At 45.2% G+C, this 21,142-nt stretch overlaps 1 protein-coding gene across 1 annotated transcript; it reads left to right on the top strand.

The window, feature by feature from the left end:
- Positions 1 to 129: 129 nt before the first annotated feature.
- abhd17b (abhydrolase domain containing 17B, depalmitoylase) lies at positions 130 to 20,278 on the top strand. The gene is made up of 4 exons (XM_053674361.1): positions 130 to 548; positions 5,320 to 5,793; positions 17,927 to 18,106; positions 18,291 to 20,278. The coding sequence occupies exons 2-4, from the start codon at positions 5,327 to 5,329 to the stop codon at positions 18,508 to 18,510; spliced, it is 867 nt and encodes a 288-aa protein (XP_053530336.1). The 5' UTR covers positions 130 to 548; positions 5,320 to 5,326; the 3' UTR covers positions 18,511 to 20,278.
- The last annotated feature ends 864 nt before the right edge of the window (positions 20,279 to 21,142 follow it).

Raw genomic sequence — 21,142 nt, 5'->3', positions numbered from 1 at the left:
CTATTTATTTGTTTGTGTTCGGGGTTTTTTTTGTATGGTGGATGTTGATTGGTTCGCCGAAACGCCAAGCCACACCATTGCCTTCATGTCATTGGATCAAACGAGCTGTCAATCAGGTGACGTATACATCCGGTATTTCTGAAGAAAATAAGAAACAGAAGCGAGCGGGAGCGGAGCGGTGTCTCTCGCCTCTGTGCTGGATCGTCTCTCGGTCGCTTCGTGTACGGAAACCGCGCAGTTTTATTTATTCCCCACCGGACTGCGCTTCAGTTTGATGACTTTATTCACTCGGACCACATGTTGAGGAGACCCGAGCAGCTCGGCCGGTCGGCGGAAGGTCTGGAAAGGTTACCGTGGCGGCGCATCACCGCGTCCGGAACGGAGGAGTGAAGAACCGGAGCGGAACCGGGCGATACCCCGCTCACGATATCCTTCATATCGGATCACTCGATAAAGCTGATTTAAAATAAAAATAAAAACATTTCAAACCCAGTGCCATCTGAAGGAGATTTTCACTCATACCAGGAACAGAAATATTTAGTGTACAGGTATGTAATCAACTTTAACCATATAACTGAAAAATAAAACTTATTTACATCTTTAAAGTTTCTGTCTAAAGCCGGCTTTTTTATGCTGTGAGATTTCAGCAGTATTTTAAGACGAGTGTCGTAGCATTGGTTACACGCAGATATTAATAAAAATCAATTTTATATATATAATATTTTATTTATATTATTATTATTGTTATTATTATTGTTATAGTTGTTGTTATTATTGTTGTTGTTGTTATTATTATTATTATTATTATTATTATTATTATTATTATTATTTTGTGGACAGAAGGGGAGGGAAAATCCCATCTCCCAAGTGGCGCAACTGGAAAAGTGTCCGGAAATCACATGTTTGTAACCCTGAGGAGTTCAAGAGAGCTAAAATGGCTGTGCACGCTGGGTGGGCGTGGCATTCTCTCTCTCTCGCGCTCTCTCTCTCTCTCTCTCTCTCTCTCTCTCTGTCAATCATGCATGTCTATTAGCTGATGTATGTGGAAGAGGGCGGGCGGTGCTTTCCTCCAGTCCCTCCAGGATTTCACGATTATTGCGGTCGTGGAAATTGAAGCAAAATTAAGTATGCGATTTTTTTAAAATTTATTTATTTTTCAAACGTACCTCAGATTTGGGCCGAGACGCCCTCTTCAATTCACGCGCGTGGAACACGAGTACAGCTAAGATTCGCACTGCCTCGCGATCAGTTTCGAAGAACGTCTGTGTTTACGTGAACAACCCGCTGGGTGACTTCGTACGTGGAACGTAGTCATTTTCATGAAATCGCAGGTCTATCGTCAGCGGATCTTCATGATGTATAATCATCTCCAAAATCACGCAGTCGAAAACCGGCTTTGTTCTGTCAGGGTCTTTTTATTATTATTATTATTATTATTATTATTATTATTATTATTATTTCCTCCGGGTACTCCGGTTTCCTCCCCCAGTCCAAAGACATGCATGGTAGGCTGATTGGCGTGTCTAAAGTGTCCGTAGTGTATGAATGGGTGTGTGAGTGTGTATGTGATTGTGCCCTGCGATGGATTGGCACCCTGTCCAGGACTAGTTTCCCTAATTCACCCTCACTCTGAGTCTTAATGCAGTCAGCAGATATGACGCACACTCGCGGTCACAGTTTCGCGCTCCACTCTCATCAGGCATGCCTTCAGGGCACTGTCACACACTTTCAGTTTTTTTTTCTTGTGTGTGTGGTAGGATAATTCTTGTATGTCACATGACCGTAAGCCTTCAGTAACAGTGTGATTTACATATGATTTTTGGAACAGTTTCCTCATAACTCCTAGCGTATGCGGATGTTATTTTTAAAAGTACCGCCCGAAGGAGCAGACCCGTCGTGTGTTCCTCGTCACGTGACCTTCCGTAGAGCGGTGCGCAGACGGTCTGGAGAAGACTGAACTTTTAAATACAACTCATTTTTCCAGTCTGGAAAGAAAAAAAAAAAAAAACATTTATTTTTTGTGTCGGGAGAAACGTTGCTGTTGAAACAGCGAGGTTAAGTTCCGGCTGCTTTCTGTTTTAACGAAACGTGAACCGCCATCTTCACTGAATGAGCTTTAAACTAGTGTTGGGCGAGATATATGTATGTATATGTGATATCAGCATCAAACATTTTAATAATAAACAAAAAACAGGTCAATTTGTGCTGAAAGTATTCCTTTCTCCTGGTCTCAATTACTCTCGTTTAAATCCACACCGTCTTTCTCAACTCTCCAGCACGACCGATGCTTTGGAAATCGTCGAAAACGTAGCCGATACTGTATGTAATGTTGGGTGATATATATAAAAAATCATATCTCAGTACTTGAGGACATTTCTACGATACATGATGTGTCACGCGATATATGATTTAGCCAACAAACTGCCTGCAAAGCAGTAGTAAAATAACTAAAAAAACAACAACAAAAAAACATGTAATAAAGAAGATCCGTTCAGGACCATTTCATTTTTTATTGTTAAAAAAAAAAAAAAATCACCATACCAACGATATCTCAGAAAAGTGTATCGCGTAATCATTTATCACGATGTCCCGATTATATCGCATATATCGCCCGGCCCTATTGATATGTTTTCCACCACCTTCACACGGTCTCTTTTATTATCATGAGGTGCTTCGGGTATAAAACCTTACCTCGCATTTGCATATACTGGAAACATCGCAGCGGTTGTGTTCTGTAAATAAGCCCGGCGTCTCCGTGTCGCGATGGAAACAGGAAATGAAACCTAATCGACACTCGCTCGTGCCGCGTTCATGTTTGTAACCGTTTTATCGTCATCACACGACTGATCTGATGCTTTCGGAAAGCGTCTGGATGCGGTTCGGCAGCGAGATAAACAGGTTCTATGACGCAGCGGCTGGCGAGTTCTGAAATCCGATTTGGTTCTCGGTCACCTGTTTGTTTTTGTCTTGCTAACTCGTCTTGCGGACGTCCCGCGACGTTCGAAGGTAACATGCGCTCGTTAACATTCCCCCGTCCAATCGAATCCTAGTCGAGGGGACTCGGAGGTTATCGGAAAATCATATCGCCTCAGGATGATGACAGTAACTCTGCTTTGTCCTGAGCCACGCCGCACATCGACGCCTCGTTGATTATTTTCCTATAAAAGCACACCACCGAGCGTTCGCTCACAGCCTGCTCGGCCGTTTGACCCGCCTCCTTACGAATACGATCCTCTTCTGGCTCTGCTTTATTGAATACTGTGTAGAAACAGTGCGGTATCTCTTAGTAAAGCACGCCTCTTTGTGAAATGATCCTCAATACAATTGGCTAAATTCAATCAGAGCAGTTAAAGGCTTTCCTGAGTGAGCCATTTCCTGTGCTCGCTACTTTATTACCCCCCCCAACACACACACACACACACACATTAATGTAATGTATCACATTAGCGTTGTCGTATCTTTTTATTTTTATTATTTTAAGTACATGAGCAGGAACACGACCTCACTACTCGAAGTCTGTAGTTTCTGCTAAATAGCCTCAGGGCCGTATAATTAGCGTGTGAGTCACAGGGGACGGCGGAAAAGCACGTTTCTAATCTAAACACGGGCCTACCCGTACCAGGTGTCCACGTTTCAGCACATTCGCATGTCTACAGACACGCACGCGTACGCCACGTCACTTATTTGACTTTAAAATGGGTCGCGCTGTCGCACGTGACCTCCGGAGCTACCGAACACACGACACGGCAGCACAATGGATGCCGAGGGTGCCAATACTTTGACTTCAGTCAGCACGGTGAGACGGTGCCGCAGACGTGGTCGGGCGACGTTAAAAACGAATCTTTCCGGTGCCGTTCCGGGAAGCCGAAGCGGATCGTTTTCCCGTCACGTCACGTCACGTCCCGAAGAGCTTTCTTCATCTTCTACTGCGAAGAGTTTTAAACAATAAATACAATTATTATTAACGAACGACACGTTATACTTTTTATCTGTTGATAGTTGTGTTTTTAATGTGGTGGAACGTCTGTGGAAACATGTTGGTTCCTGACGCGCGACAAAAACGCCGAAACTTGGCGCGTTCCCGGGGAAATGAGAGTCCCCCGAGTCCCCCGACGTTTCCGTCCAAGTGGCGAATTTAATTCTGTGAGAAATTGGAATATCGCGTGAAGGATTTGCAAATGAACCATCGTTTCCATCCCGTGTGTTCGAGAGAACAAAACCGTCACTTCCGGGGGGGAAAACCGACTCGCCTCGCTCTCCGCCATTTTGACTTTTCCAGTCGCATGATTTGTCCAGGTGAAGTCACATGGGGGGGGGAAATACTCATTTATTCCTATAGAGGAATTTCTTAGGTAAATGTGTTTCTTATAGAAAATAATAATAATAATCCGCCTGAACTTATTCACATCTAGCGTTTCCATCCAGGGTTTTTATTAAATGTTTTTAAAATTAAATATTTATTTATTTATTTATTTATTCTTTCGACGCGATGTCGCATAAAAGTACGTGGATGGAAACGTGGAACTGGATCCGCCTTCCGGAAACCTTAATTCGCACGTTAATACACCAACCTGTGATCTGCCTTCCGTCGTCAGAGCTGCTGTTATAGCAAACTAACCGCCACGTTCCGACCAATCAGAACGGAGAACTCGTTCAACAAGACGTGGTTATTTCTTTTGTACACGGGGATCTGCGAGATCTGCTCTGTTGGTGACCTTTGACCTCGTTGCCGGATAACATTTATTAGCCAAAGTCCTCGGGCTAGTAATTTTATGATGGGTGTTCCTGGACAGATTCCCAACACGACGACGGATTTGTAAGTCTGAAACCTCACACAGACGACGTCGGACAAAGCTTCAAAACGTTTAAATGACTCGATAAATCGTTTAAAAAAAAATAATAAAAAATAAGGATTTTAATAACCAGAAATTTAAACGTGATTTTTTTTTACCTCAGGTGATGAGACTGAGACCTGATGTAATCTCGCTCTTCCATGAGATTAGGTTTTAATTGTTGACGTAGGCGTTGAGTGTTTCATTGGAAATGGAGTATGAACTTTAAAACGCCCCCGCCCCCGTTCTATTTATTTATTTATTCAGTGTGTGTAAGCAGATTTTAAAGTGCTGGAACTGCTCGAGTCGCTTCAGAGTGGTTTCCGAGCTGTACGTACTCTTGTGTAAGATGTGTGTATTTGTGTGTTTGATGAATCACAGGCACGTAGCCGGGAAATCTCCTTTGTACCGTTTACACGTGGAGACAGACGTGTGTTCAGTCATGTGTTGCTTCTCACGGTTTATTGTGTATGTTTGTTTTGTTTAGGTGAAGAATGAATCACCTGTCGCTGAGCGAGTTGTGCTGCCTGTTCTGCTGCCCGCCGTGCCCGAGCCGGATCGCGTCGAAGCTGGCGTTCCTGCCCCCGGAGCCGACGTACGCGCTGCTGAGCGACGAGAGCGGCACGCGCTGGACGCTGCACCTGTCCGAGCGCGCCGACTGGCAGTACTCCACACGCGAGAAGGACTCCATCGAGTGCTTCATGACGCGCACGGTGCGCGGCAACCGCATCGCCTGCATGTTCGTGCGCTGCGCGCCGAGCGCTCGCTACACGCTGCTGTTCTCGCACGGGAACGCCGTCGACCTCGGGCAGATGAGCAGCTTCTACGTGGGGCTCGGCTCGCGCATCAACTGCAACGTCTTCTCCTACGACTACTCGGGCTACGGCGCCAGCTCGGGAAAACCGTCTGAGAAGAACTTGTACGCAGACGTCGATGCGGCGTGGCACGCCCTCCGAACCAGGTGAGCTTTCCCGCCAGTGAGTCCCGCCCATGTTCACGAAGCCCCGCCCCAGGATCTGCGCTGGCTCGTAGAGTGTCTATAAAATGACTGACAGGAGGCGTATCCAGGGTTTCTCACTGACTTTTTTGCTTAAGGCCATGGCTTAATCCATTTTTTAAATTATTATTATTATTATTATTATTATTATTATTATTATTATTATTATTATTAATCATGTTCTACATATCTTTTTTTATTTGTACTTCCCCACGTGTATTTGTCGTTTCACGTGAAGCCGTAAGTAACGCTGACCTCCCCATGCACTCGCTTGTCCCCTCCCCCTCCACTCAGCCGTGGGTTTGATTGGACGAGCGAGAGAACGTTTACTTGGACAGCGTTTCTTGTTTCGTTTGTGTTCAAGAGGATTTGTTTGGATTATTTAGAAGTGTGAATCACTGGGAAAGAAGAAATATTCAGTGTGTGTGTGTGTGTGTGTGTGTGTGTGTGTGTGTGTGTGTGTGTGTGTGTGTGTGTGTGTGTGTGTGTACAGGTCACAAGAACTCAGCAGTTTAGAAGTTGCAACAAGATGCACAATGCCTCTTTGTTTTGTGTGTGTGTGTGTGTGTGTGTGTGTACATGGATAGATGGTTACAGAACAGCAATACAGGTTCATGTAAGAGTGTTAAAATGTGTGTGTGTGTGTGTGTGTGTGTGTGTGTGTATGTGTGTGTGTGTGTGTGTGCGCATTGTCAGCAAGCACAGCTGCTACTCATGTGTGTCCTCATTTGACAAACCATGTCCCAGAGGGCCTGTGGGGATGGACACACACACACACACACACACACACACTCTTACACTTCAGTAAACAGTGAAACTGCTGATCTGTGATGTGTACGGTTTCAGCTTGTCATCGTGAATCAGGAAGTAGTTTTATTTAATTGGATTTTCTTTTTGTTGCTGCAGAGTTTAAGATGCACTTCCTTAGAGGTCGAGTTTTAATTATTATTTTATTATATTTTATTCCTCACTTGTACAAACAACCTGGAGTAGATGGTGAGTAGATGGTGTGTAGATGGTGAGTAGATGGTGTGTAGATGGTGTGTAGATGATGAGTAGATGGTGTGTAGATGGTGAGTAGATGGTGTGTAGATGGTGTGTAGATGATGTGTAGATGGTGAGTAGATGGTGTGTAGATGGTGTGTAGATGGTGTGTAGATGGTGAGTAGATGGTGAGTAGATGGTGTGTAGATGGTGTGTAGATGGTGAGTAGATGGTGTGTAGATGATGAGTAGATGGTGTGTAGATGGTGAGTAGATGGTGTGTAGATGGTGTGTAGATGGTGTGTAGATGATGTGTAGATGGTGAGTAGATGGTGTGTAGATGGTGAGTAGATGGTGTGTAGATGGTGTGTAGATGGTGAGTAGATGGTGTGTAGATGGTGAGTAGATGGTGAGTAGATGGTGTGTAGATGGTGTGTAGATGGTGAGTAGATGGTGAGTAGATGGTGTGTAGATGGTGAGTAGATGGTGAGTAGATGGTGTGTAGATGGTAAGTAGATGGTGTGTAGATGGTGAGTAGATGGTGTGTAGATGGTGTGTAGATGGTGAGTAGATGATGTGTAGATGGTGAGTAGATGGTGAGTAGATGGTGTGTAGATGGTGAGTAGATGGTGTGTAGATGGTGAGTAGATGGTGAGTAGATGGTGTGTAGATGGTGTGTAGATGGTGAGTAGATGGTGTGTAGATGATGAGTAGATGGTGTGTAGATGGTGAGTAGATGGTGTGTAGATGGTGTGTAGATGGTGTGTAGATGATGTGTAGATGGTGAGTAGATGGTGAGTAGATGGTGTGTAGATGGTGAGTAGATGGTGAGTAGATGGTGAGTAGATGGTGTGTAGATGATGTGTAGATGGTGAGTAGATGGTGAGTAGATGGTGTGTAGATGGTGTGTAGATGGTGAGTAGATGGTGAGTAGATGGTGAGTAGATGGTGAGTAGATGGTGTGTAGATGGTGAGTAGATGGTGAGTAGATGGTGTGTAGATGGTGTGTAGATGATGAGTAGATGGTGAGTAGATGGTGTGTAGATGATGAGTAGATGATGAGTAGATGGTGTGTAGATGATGAGTAGATGGTGAGTAGATGGTGTGTAGATGGTGAGTAGATGGTGTGTAGATGGTGAGTAGATGGTGAGTAGATGGTGTGTAGATGGTGAGTAGATGGTGTGTAGATGGTGAGTAGATGGTGAGTAGATGGTGAGTAGATGGTGAGTAGATGGTGAGTAGATGGTGTGTAGATGGTGTGTAGATGGTGAGTAGATGGTGTGTAGATGATGTGTAGATGGTGAGTAGATGGTGTGTAGATGGTGTGTAGATGGTGAGTAGATGGTGAGTAGATGGTGAGTAGATGGTGAGTAGATGGTGTGTAGATGGTGAGTAGATGGTGAGTAGATGGTGAGTAGATGGTGAGTAGATGGTGTGTAGATGGTGTGTAGATGGTGAGTAGATGGTGAGTAGATGGTGTGTAGATGGTGTGTAGATGGTGTGTAGATGGTGTGTAGATGGTGAGTAGATGGTGTGTAGATGGTGTGTAGATGGTGAGTAGATGGTGTGTAGATGGTGAGTAGATGGTGTGTAGATGGTGTGTAGATGATGTGTAGATGGTGAGTAGATGGTGTGTAGATGGTGTGTAGATGGTGAGTAGATGGTGTGTAGATGATGAGTAGATGGTGTGTAGATGGTGAGTAGATGATGTGTAGATGGTGAGTAGATGGTGTGTAGATGATGAGTAGATGGTGTGTAGATGGTGAGTAGATGGTGTGTAGATGGTGAGTAGATGGTGTGTAGATGGTGTGTAGATGGTGAGTAGATGGTGTGTAGATGATGAGTAGATGGTGTGTAGATGGTGAGTAGATGGTGAGTAGATGGTGAGTAGATGGTGTGTAGATGGTGTGTAGATGGTGAGTAGATGGTGTGTAGATGATGAGTAGATGGTGTGTAGATGGTGTGTAGATGGTGAGTAGATGGTGTGTAGATGGTGTGTAGATGGTGAGTAGATGGTGTGTAGATGGTGTGTAGATGGTGAGTAGATGGTGAGTAGATGGTGTGTAGATGGTGTGTAGATGGTGAGTAGATGGTGTGTAGATGGTGTGTAGATGGTGTGTAGATGGTGAGTAGATGGTGAGTAGATGGTGAGTAGATGGTGAGTAGATGGTGTGTAGATGGTGAGTAGATGGTGAGTAGATGGTATGTGCCTCCTGGAGATCAGTCATTTTATAGACGCTATAATCTACTGGCCGCCGTAGATCCTGGGGCGGAGCTTCATGAACATGGGCGGGGAATCCTTCAAATCTTGAACCCATCTAAGTGTTTGTTAGAGATCTAATCTTGGGGTTGGGTTGGGGGGGGATTAATCTTACCTAATGCACCTTTAAATTCTGTCTGTTTGGAGGAAAGACTCAGCTTTACTGTGCAGTTTGGCGTGAGGTTCTCGGGGAATGTGTGGGTTTTTGTTGTGCAGCTTGTTGTGTTTACATCCTGAACATAACTCGGATCTGTACTATCAGAGGCGCGTCACTGCTGTGCCCTACTTTGTATCTGTAGCGGTACTGCTTTTACCTGCAGTAATGAGCCGTGTGCGTGTGTGCGTGTGCGTGTGTGTGTGTGTGTGTGTGGCTTTTCAGATTTGCAATACTTGCTTTCTCGCTTTAGCTTCCTTGTTTCAGCAAGCAAGGAAGTACAGTGCAACAGTGCGTAGAAGTGTCCTAAACACATAACGTCGTTTTCTGTGTGAAGCGAATGAAGAATAACCAGAAGGAAATACTCCAGGACGTCAGCCGAAGATCTTCTATGATTTTGTCACGGGCACATACGCGTTATGCCGCATGACAGGAGATGCCTGGAGATCCATGTTGTGACGGCGAGGCATTACTGTCACTTCCAGGTTCTGTTGTCCATCGCTAATGTGTACAGTACATTTTACTTTAAAACACTTGAAGGCACGCTGTTCTAGAAAAATAATCAACGACTGGGTGGTGTGATGCAGCCTGAAGTCGATCATTTTCCCGTAACAGTACGGCCTGCATCAATTCCCCAACGCTAACAAATTATTTATTCGATTCTATTAAGGAATGATTCCTCATACTTTCTGTCCGAGTTACAGTTAATGCTCTGGAAAGTCTTCAAAGTGCGAGAGAGAGAAAAAAAACCAACACGTTTATATGGAGCATCTGCAATAGAAGGAGAGAGCGATGGATGGATGCGTTCTCTGACGGCTGGGGAAATGGCAGGAGCGTTCACCATAATGCGTGTGATGTAACATCTCCAAAATCAGACATAGAGAGAGAGAGAGAGAGACACGGAGAGGAAGACAGACGGGGGAGAGAGAGAGAGAAAAACAAACACACACAGAGAGAGAGAGAGAGAGAGAGAGAGAGAGAGAGAGAGAGAGAGACGTCCGTCCGTCCGTCCGGACAGACAGACAGACAGAGAGTGAGAGAGAGAGAGACAGGGATGAACCTACACACAGAGAGCTGCAAGTTTCCCTGGCCTTGTTTTCCCATCCACCACCGCCACCTTTAACTGGGTTTATCCTCCATTTCGGGTTCGTTTCCGCTTCGCACAGGATTAATCCATCACCGTGACACAGTGGGCCGTAATCTGTACCAGAAAAACTCCTGTACAGAAGCAGGAGACTTTATGGGAGCAGCTACATCTGCAAGTTGTCACCGTGTGATGTGATGTGGTGTTAAGAGCTACACCACGATCAGCAAGTTAACGCTGCTCGGTGTAGACACGGTTAACGACGTCCCGGAACGATGAAACCTCAACGCGTTGTCAAATCTGCTTTGTAGAGATTTTGTCCTCGTGACTTGTCTAATCAGATAACGTGCTGTGTGACTTGATGCGAGTGTTTCCGCTCGTGTAATATCGCATTGAACAACAGGAAGCTGGCAAGTGATGTTATCTACACTAGGCTAGCGGTGCACTACATACCGGGTCTATGCTTGATCATACGCTACGTGTCTCAGCCGATGAGACTTTCTTCAGTAACGTGAGGAGGCACTGACCTCTAAACAACCCCGTGTTAAGAGCGAGAGAAATTCTTCAGTGCTCACTTATCATCCCACTTTAATATCCTCCAGGACAATCGCACAACCGCTCTGGTTCCTCTCCTCATCTCGAACTGCGAATGCACTCCGGACATTTCCAATGACACGACCGGAGGCTACGGAACTGCAGTTTAGAGTAAATCGTTACGTGTTTCCCGAGGAGAGGATGTTGAGGATGGTACACCGGCGACGAGGAACGGTAAAGTGTGGTGTAAGAAGAATGCAACACTGTGGGATGTGTGGTTACAGGAAAATGATCCGATAACACTGAGTCTGCTTCATGACATCGATTCGTTTCCTGTAACAGCGTGTCCGGTCATGTTTCCGATTCCTTGCGTATTTAAGTAGTTTTCCAAAATTCATGTCTTGTACTTCCCATGAACGGTATCTTTGCTCCCTGATGGGTCTCTTACACAAGGTCTGGGAGTTTGAGGGTGTGGCGTAGGATCTTGCTGTTCCTAGGAATGCACTGTCCTGGACTGAGATCAGTGATGCCATTCCTGGAATCTGTCGGCGCCGCCGCTCCAGTTTAGAGGTCGCCACCGCAGTGGGACCTGTTAGGCTTTAACATAGTTGTGCTTTCAGTCCCTGGTATTTCTCCAGCTTCTCATATTATTTTCTTTTGGAACGTCCACCGTGTCTGGGTAGTCCACTACTGCTCGCTTTTATCTATGTACAGGATCGTTGCTTTGTTGTTTTCTCTGTGGTTTCGCCCTTTTGGACTCGGGAGTGGTCAACAGTCCCTATACAACGCCTGCTATACAGTCGCTGGCTGCACCTCTCCGTGTATGTTGTATCTGTCTCCACCCAGCTGCATTGAACGTGTTGAATTGTCTCTCGGTTTGTTTCAGCCTCAGATCCAGTCCTGTAGTAGAAGGTGGAGGTGGTGGTGGAGAGGGGTGGACGGTAGATTTGAAGGGGATGGGATTGGTGAAGTGAAGTCTGTACGGATCAGTTGTCACCAACCGTCTTCTTGGAGATCCACCTTCCTGAAGGCTTCATCTCCAACCAAAATCAAACACCTGTCTTAGTTGCCAATGATTAGATGGGCATTATTATGGGTGAGCAGGATTATTATTATGGGTGGAGCTCAAGTCTTCAGATGTGCTGACCGCTGGTATAGATGGATAGTGGGATTGGTGGATCTTGAGGGTGTGGGGGGTGGGGGGTGGGTGGTAAGGATGTGGCTGTCGTAGATAATGGGGACGGTGGTGGGTGTGGATGGTGCAGGGGTGAGTAGTGCAGTTAGTGTTGGATGATGGTGGAGAAGCTGTGGACGGTGGACTCTGCGTGTGGACGGTGGAGTTAGTAGATGTTGGGGACTGCGTGGATGGTGGAGATGAGGTGGCTGATGGATTTGGTATCCACGGATGCAAGTTTCATATTTCACAAGTTTTGGCTCCTGGGCAACCAGTGATGTGTACTCAGCGTCCTGCAGAGAAACGGTAATGTTTTACATCACAAGTCTCTCATGGTGTGTGTGTAGATGTGACCCGGACCTCGGTGTGTGTTCCCGTAGTCATGGGGTGTTTCCCTAACTCCGTGTACACAGGATGTTCAGTGAGAAGAGATGGATCCACCCTGCTGCCTGTCTGGACAGGTGAGTCAGCGATGAGTAAGCAGGCGTGTCTGTTTGGACTGAGCACACACACACGCACGCACACAGATCCAGACATACCGTTGTGTGTAGCTGGAGAACAGGTTGCTCAGAGAACCCCTGTAGCAGCACGTTGGCCGTGTGATAGAGGCAGGTACGCTGGAGGAAGTCTCGTGTGATCAGGAGTGCTCCATCTGTCACATGAGGGAGAGAAAAGATGGGTGCAGGGGACAAGAAGCAGGGAAGAGAACTGGGAAATATGGAGGCATGAAGATGAATAGAGAGAAAATAAGACCGAAAAAAGGAGTGGCATTAAAACAGAATGAAGGAAGCGAGAGAGAGAGAGAGAGAGAGAGAGAGAGAGAGGGTGTAGAGAAGGCTGGAGAAGAGAGACCTATAGAGTGGAGAACGATGATGCAACAGAGTCGGTATTTAAGAAAGAAAAATAACAAAGGTTTTTAAGAGAACTGAAAAAAGCAATAACAGAAGGGAAAGACGGATTAAAATATAGACAAGAAGAGAGGCATAGAAGTAAAAAATGCAGAAAGGAACCAAAAAAGGGAAATAAGAAGAAAAGAAAGAACTCAAGGAAGAGGGAAGAACAACAACAAAAAAAAGAAGTAAACAGATGAAAAAGGGAGGGGGGTGGGGGAGAAACGAGACTGAGAAAGGGGGGAAAGATTTCACAAAGAAAAGCAAAGAACGAAAGAAAAAGAGAGTGAAAATAAAGAAAAGACGGAAGTGGGGGCAGGCGGGGTGTGAGAGAGAGGCTGGAAGCTAGAGGGAAGACGAAGTGAGGAGGGAGAAATGGAGAAAGACAGACTGACATAAAGGGAGAGAATGGAAGCTGGAGGGAGGGAGAGATGCAGAGAGAGATGGAGTGGATGGTGGAGGTAGAAATGGATGGAGTGAATATTGGAGATGGGGTGGACATCGGAGTCGGGAAAAGAGAGAGAGAGAGAGAGAGAGAGACAGGAGGATGGAGGGAAGATAGAAGCAGAGAATGGAGGAAAAGAGAGAGAGAGAGAAGGAGACAGATGGACAGAGTGCCACAGAGAGACAGAGACAGATTGGGGGAAAAGTCATTAAGAAAGATGAACAGAGAGAAGGAAATGAAGCACAAGGGTTTGGGTGAGAAACAGAGAGAGAGGTGTATGATAGACAGCAGGGAGGACGGAGGTGTGGAGTGCTGGTGTGTGAGGGAGGAGAAGGTGGAGGTCTGGTCACGCCGGACTGATTGACAATCCACTTTAATCGAAACCGGTTTCTATTTCATTTCTATTTTCATTCTTTTTTTTCAACCCTGTGTGTGGGGAGGGGCATGTCACGCCAAATACTGATCAGTCACCTGGCAACCGATTTCCCAATGAGATGTGAGGGAGGTTGCCCCCGTGACCTCATTTCCCGGAAGTAGGGGGAGAAAAAAATCCAATCAGCAGTCAGCCACTTACTAGCTGCTAAGTAGTTTCCATTTTTAACAGCGTGACTTGAGAAGTTGTTATAAACAGATCTGAGACCAGATAAACTTATGAGAGAATTTATGTCGTTAATTGGATAATGACGGGATATCAACGCATCGCCCGTCCCTGCTGCTGTTACACCGAGACTTAATGTTATATGAAGATCAGCAGAGCTTCTAGTTACAGCTAGCATGGCAAAATGTGTGGAGAATAACTCCAGGAGATGGTTAAACTGAGGGTGGGGAATGGTGGGGGGATGTTGATGTGAATGCCAACAGACGTGAAGGTCAATCTCTTATTATTATTATTATTATTATTATTATTATTATTATTATTATTAGTAATAATAATAAAAATAAGCTAATAATAGTACCACTTATATATAAGTGGTGATCTGTGGGGTCCAAGCACTCCTCGCAAATGCCGGCCCCAGTGGCCAATTCTTGCCGAGTTGCATCAAAGTACGTAGCATTGATTGGCATGAGGCTGCCATATTGTTTACACTGTCAGCAGGTTTTTTTTGGTAATTATTGAGGTTCCATCCACACCAGGTTTGTGAAGATAGGCCAAAAATCCTTGGACTAGTTTATGAAGGTATGTGTACACGCTTGTCTGGATAGAGGCACGGAGCAATCAGGTTTCACGTCCGTAAGGCTTACTGTTTGGTCTGTGCAGTTTGTTTCAGTGGAGAATCAGAAGAAGAGAAAATCCTAACAAAAACAATAGGATAAACTATGTGCTTGGACCGCTACCACCACCACTATCACCACCACTATCACCACCACTACCACCACTATCATCACCACCACTACTACCACTACCACCACCACCACTATCACCACCACTACTACCACCACTATCACCACCACTATCACCAACACTACTACCATTACCACCATCACCACCACTATTACCAACACTACTACTACCACTATCACCACCACTATCACCAAAACTACCACCACTATCATCACCACCACTACCACCATCACCACCACTATCACCAACACTACTACTACCACTATCACCACCACTATCACCAAAACTACCACCACTATCACCACCACTATCACCAAAACTACCACCACTATCACCACCACTATCACCAACACTACTACCACTACCACCATCACCACCACTATCACCAAAACTACCACCACTATCATCACCACCACCACTATCACCATCACCACCACTACTACCACCATCACCACCACTATCACCAACACTACTACTACCACTATCACCACCACTATCACCAAAACTACCACCACTATCATCACCACCACTACCACCATCACCACCACTATCACCAACACTACTACTACCACCATCACCACCACTATCACCAACACTACTACCATTACCACCATCACCACCACTATTACCAACACTACTACTACCACTATCACCACCACTATCACCAAAACTACCACCACTATCATCACCACCACTACCACCATCACCACCACTATCACCAACACTACTACTACCACTATCACCACCACTATCACCAAAACTACCACCACTATCACCACCACTATCACCAAAACTACCACCACTATCACCACCACTATCACCAACACTACTACCACTACCACCATCACCACCACTATCACCAAAACTACCACCACTATCATCACCACCACCACTATCACCATCACCACCACTACTACCACCATCACCACCACTATCACCAACACTACTACTACCACTATCACCACCACTATCACCAAAACTACCACCACTATCATCACCACCACTACCACCATCACCACCACTATCACCAACACTACTACTACCACCATCACCACCACTATCACCAACACTACTACTACCACTATCACCACTACTATCACCAAAACTACCACCACTATCATCACCACCACTATCACCAAAACTACCACCACTATCACCACCACTATCACCAACACTACTACCACTACCACCATCACCACCACTATCACCAAAACTACCACCACTATCACCATCACCACCACCACTATCACCATCACCACCACTACTACCACCATCACCACCACTATCACCAACACTACTACTACCACTATCACCAGCACTATCACCAAAACTACCACCACTATCATCATCACCACCACTACCACCATCACCACCACTATCACCAACACTACTACTACCACCATCACCACCACTATCACCAACACTACTACTACCACTATCACCACCACTATCACCAAAACTACCACCACTATCACCAAAACTACCACCACTATCACCAACACTACTACCACTACCACCATCACCACCACTATCACCAAAACTACCACCACTATCATCACCACCATCACCATCACCACCACTATCACCAACACTACTACTACCACTATCACCACCACTATCACCAAAACTACCACCACTATCACCAAAACTACCACCACTATCACCAACACTACTACCACTACCACCATCACCACCACTATCACCAAAACTACCACCACTATCATCACCACCACCACCACTATCATCACCACCACCACTACCACCATCACCACCACTATCACCAACACTACTACTACCACTATCACCACCACTATCACCAAAACTACCACCACTATCATCACCACCACTACCACCATCACCACCACTATCACCACTATCACAACCACTAGTACCACTATCACCACCACTACTACCACTATCACCAGTATCACAACCATTACTACCACCATCACCACCACCACCACTATCATCACCACAACTACCATCACCACTATCACTACCACTATCACCACCCCTACAACTAACGACTAGTACTAAATAATAATAATAATAATAATAATAATAATAATAATAATAATAATAATAATAGCAGATTTAAAATGATGGGAAACATATTAAGCAATAGAAGAGCATTAAGACGCTGGCCTGAGTAATGTCACTATAACAGGGTTTATAAAATAGTCGTTATTCTTCTGATAGGAAATAAGACCGCGAGGGCGCGTGTCAGTATTATTAGCCTAATTTTGCTTCTTTATATTGTTGCAATGTGGCTTTTCAGCAGTCGAATGTCCAAGTGCACTTCAAAGTGATGTCATGACAGTCCTTACTAATGCTTACTTGAATTGAATCACTGGGGGCGGAGCTTTGTGTAAATGGATGGGAATGGAGGGGTGGGCTGAAGGAATTTAAAAAAATAATAATTTAAGTTAATCGTATTCAGCGCCACTTATTTAACTGTTAAAGACTTTTTCTTGCCAAAGTTTGATAAATCTTTAAGAAGCTTTTAGGAGTTGCGACGGACAAACACTAAACAGGACCCTTGCACCCTCTTCTTCTTTTTTTTTTTTCTTTTCTTCCCTCTTCCTAATAAACCAACAGCTGTGTATAACTGATGAAATCGGAACCTTTCTTTGCTGTTAACTCGGCCGTAAACGATCACAAACTGCTAGCGAACACGTCTCTTCAGAGGGAACGTGTTTTCGGTTTCACGATTAGAAGGACGCAAAACCCGTTTTCAAAGGCGACGTCATGAGCGCAGACGGTCACGTGACAACAAAGAGGATCAGTAAGTAAGGCAAATGTTTCCAATTTTATTCCCAGACCTCGACGAGCTTTTTTTAAAATGTCGTTTTTATTTTTAATCCCCTCTGTAAGTGAAGGCTGTTGAGAGATGCGTACATCAGAGAACGGTCTTCGCAGTGACGACCATCGAGTGCTTCTCAGCTTCCTGTCACGGCGCTCTTACTTTTTGTAACGCCACGTGTCGGACGTCGGTCTTTGTATCCGTTTAGTTTTTATTTGCACGTCAAATGACCGTAACGTTTGCCTACCGGGCGTCAGCCGCTCTCGCGGTCATGAGTGTCAGTCAGTTATTAATCCTCGTGGGTTCAGGAGTGTCGATGGACTTATTTGCCTTCAAGCCTGTGAAGAATTGAGTTCGAGGCTGTGTTTCATTTCTCCTGACTGACAAAGAGAAGCAGGATGTGTTGACGGTTGCGTTTCATTTCTCAGGTACGGTATAAGGCCCGAGAACGTGATCGTGTACGGACAGAGTATCGGGACGGTGCCGTCTGTGGATCTGGCCGCCCGGTATGAGAGCGCCGCCGTCATCCTGCACTCTCCGCTCACCTCGGGCATGCGGATGGCCTTCCCCGACACCAAGAAGACGTACTGCTTCGACGCCTTCCCCAAGTACGTACTCTCTCCTATTCCTAATCAGTCATAGGGATATGAGGAAACAAAAGGCGCGTCTCAAATCGCATTCATTAATAATATTAGTAATATCAATAATATTAATAATATCAATAATAGTTCTTGTATATAAAGTTCACAGGGATTAAATACGGTGTTGTATTTTTGTCTCTTCGTCCCGCAGCATCGACAAGATCTCGAAGGTGACGTCGCCGGTGCTGGTGATCCACGGCACGGAGGACGAGGTGATCGACTTCTCGCACGGCCTGGCTCTGTACGAGCGCTGTCAGAGGCCCGTGGAGCCGCTGTGGGTGGAGGGCGCCGGGCACAACGACGTCGAGCTCTACGGCCAGTACCTCGAGAGACTCAAGCAGTTCGTCAGCCACGAGCTCGTCAACTTGTAGAGCGCTGACGAGCAGACGGGCAGAAAAGCACACAGCTGCCGACTGCACCTCGCACACCGACGACTGGGAACTCCACGGCAGAGTTTAGCTATTTTATTAGGTTTTTTTTGTTGTCGTCCCCCCCCCCCCCCCCCCCGCATCATAACAGACACAGCCGGGGAGTGACCCAGACTATCTCCGCAGGTGTGTGTAAGAGACGGAAAGTAAAAGAGAGAGGGGACGGGTGTCATGGTTGCCCATCCCAATGACATTAACCATCTGTACGTATGGTGTGATGTGTATATAACGCACACAATTTGCTATAGATCACTACCTCTATTTGGGAGGAGGCGCATTTTTAAGCTGCATCGGTAGCATGAGACGTGTCCGGATTAAAAATCCCATAATTCCATTCAGCGCACGTGGGTTTTTTTTTTTTTTGACAAAAACTGTGACAAAACTTGGTCCTGCTACTGGAGAACACACTGTCGGGTGTGTGTGTGTGTGTGTGTGTGTGTGTGTGTGTGTGTGTGTGTGTGTGTGTGTGTGTGTGTGTGTGTGTGTGTGTGTGTTAGGGAAACACTAAAATGTCTGGGAACCCCTCACATCCTGAACACCGCTCTTCTCCATTTCTGTGTAAAACTCACTGTGTACTACAGCTTATAGGGAGGGGGTGTGTGGGTGTGGGTGTGTGTGTGTGTGTGTGTGTGTGTGTGTGTCTGCAGGAGTGTTGTGCAAACTGAACACGCTCTCAGGCTGACTTTTTGAAACACTGAACGCTGCATGATTGGGTCGACATTTAGAAATTTGGGCGCGTTTAATTTTTTGCAAAACAGTTGAATGTTTTGAAACTGTGAACGCTGCACGCTCAGTTGAATTTCTGAACCCGAACGCTGCACGCTCAGTGTAAGGTTTTGGATCGGAGCGCTGCACGCTCAGTGTAAGGTTTTGGATCGGAGCGCTGCACGCTCAGTGTAAGGTTTTGGATTGGAGCGCTGCACGCTCAGTGTAAGGTTTTGGATCGGAGCGCTGCACGCTCAGTGTAAGATTTTGGATCGGAGCGCTGCACGCTCAGTGTAAGGTTTTGGATTGGAGCGCTGCACGCTCAGTGTAAGGTTTTGGATCGGGAACGCTGCACGCGCTTGTCCACACAGAACAGAAACGCCCATTAGCATGAACAGCATAGAAAGAACGGACGGAAGACTCAGATGCCTGCTTTAAGCTGATGATGATCACGTTTTATCAGATAGTTCCTCGTGCTATCATTATCCAGGTGTGTTTAGTCCGTTTAAGTGCATTTTCGTTGGGCTTTATTTGATCAAGATGCACTAAAATGCACCAATGGTACGGGATTCCGCAGGATCTCTGCATTCTGATTGGCTCTTGCTTTGGGTTTTCAGTGTGTGTGTGTGTGTGTGTGTGGGGGGGGGGGGGGGGGGGGTCACTGTTACAGCCAATGGCGTCGTGTGTAGCTGCACCACTCCAGTTGATCATATTTGAAGATCTCCTAGATGAAATGCTGAATACTCTGATGACTGTTTGTAAATATCTTTGGTTTGTATGATTTATTTTTTTAAGTCTTAAAATGGTAACGATGCAGGTTACTAATACTAATAGAACTTGAAATAATAATAATTATTATTATCATTATTATTATTATTATCATTATTATTATTATTATTATTATTACAATGACCTTGTCATGACGGCCTTTCGGTTTTGGAAGGAAACTGTCCTGTATGTGCCGATGCTCTTAATAACGGTTCTAATAAACGATGAGAGAAATAAAGATGTCAGAAGAATGAAAAGCTTGTGATGGAACTGATTTATTTTTTACCGCTTCTGTTCAACACATTAAATTATTCACACACAAAAAAAGGAAGATCATTTATATTTCACTTGTTTTATAATTAATAAATAAATAAATACCCTACCTGGCTGCGGATATGTTCGTGGTACCATTCTGTTTGTTTGTTTGTTTGTTTGTTTGTTTGTTTGTTTGTTTGTTTTTGTCTGTTCTTGAATTACAGCAAGGACCGAATTTAATCATTTTAATTTCTTCTCAATTATTAGTTTTACAGTTGTATTTAAAGGGGGGGGGGGGGGGCAATTCAAGCTATTCCAAAATAAAAGGTGTGTGTGTGTGTGTGTGTGTGTGTGTGTGTGTGTGAGTTTATTTATTTATTTATTTATTTATTTATAAACAACTTTGTTAAGAATAATTCAAACGGCAAATTGATATTAAATAAGAACTGCAACTGTTTAATGTCATTTAAATCACATTCCTCCATCCACCTTCTATGCCTCCTATCCTATTGGGTCGTGGGGAACCTGGAGCCCACGCTCGCAGGCAGCATGGGGCACAAGGCGCGGTACACGCTGAGATCAAATTCACATTTAAACTAATGTTGTTACGTGGTACGTTCAATTACTACAAGAGAAATGTCACAGAGAGAGAGAGAGAGAGAGAGAGAAAGTAAAATCACGGTTGGAGCAAATCAGCAAACCTGCTCCGTGTAGTCTGTTCTGCGTCCTCATTCGCCTCCTGTTCAATTCAATTCAAATCAGTTTTATTTTTACAATAGACATGGTCTCAAAGCAGCTTTACAGAAACATAAACACAGGATACAGATTTTAAATGTGCGGCTTTATC

This window comes from Ictalurus punctatus, chromosome 22 (assembly GCF_001660625.3).
Source record: "Ictalurus punctatus breed USDA103 chromosome 22, Coco_2.0, whole genome shotgun sequence".
Classification (NCBI taxonomy): Eukaryota; Metazoa; Chordata; class Actinopteri; order Siluriformes; family Ictaluridae; genus Ictalurus; species Ictalurus punctatus.
Note: the sequence above shows the minus strand (reverse complement) of the source record. Positions and strands in the feature narration are given on the sequence as shown.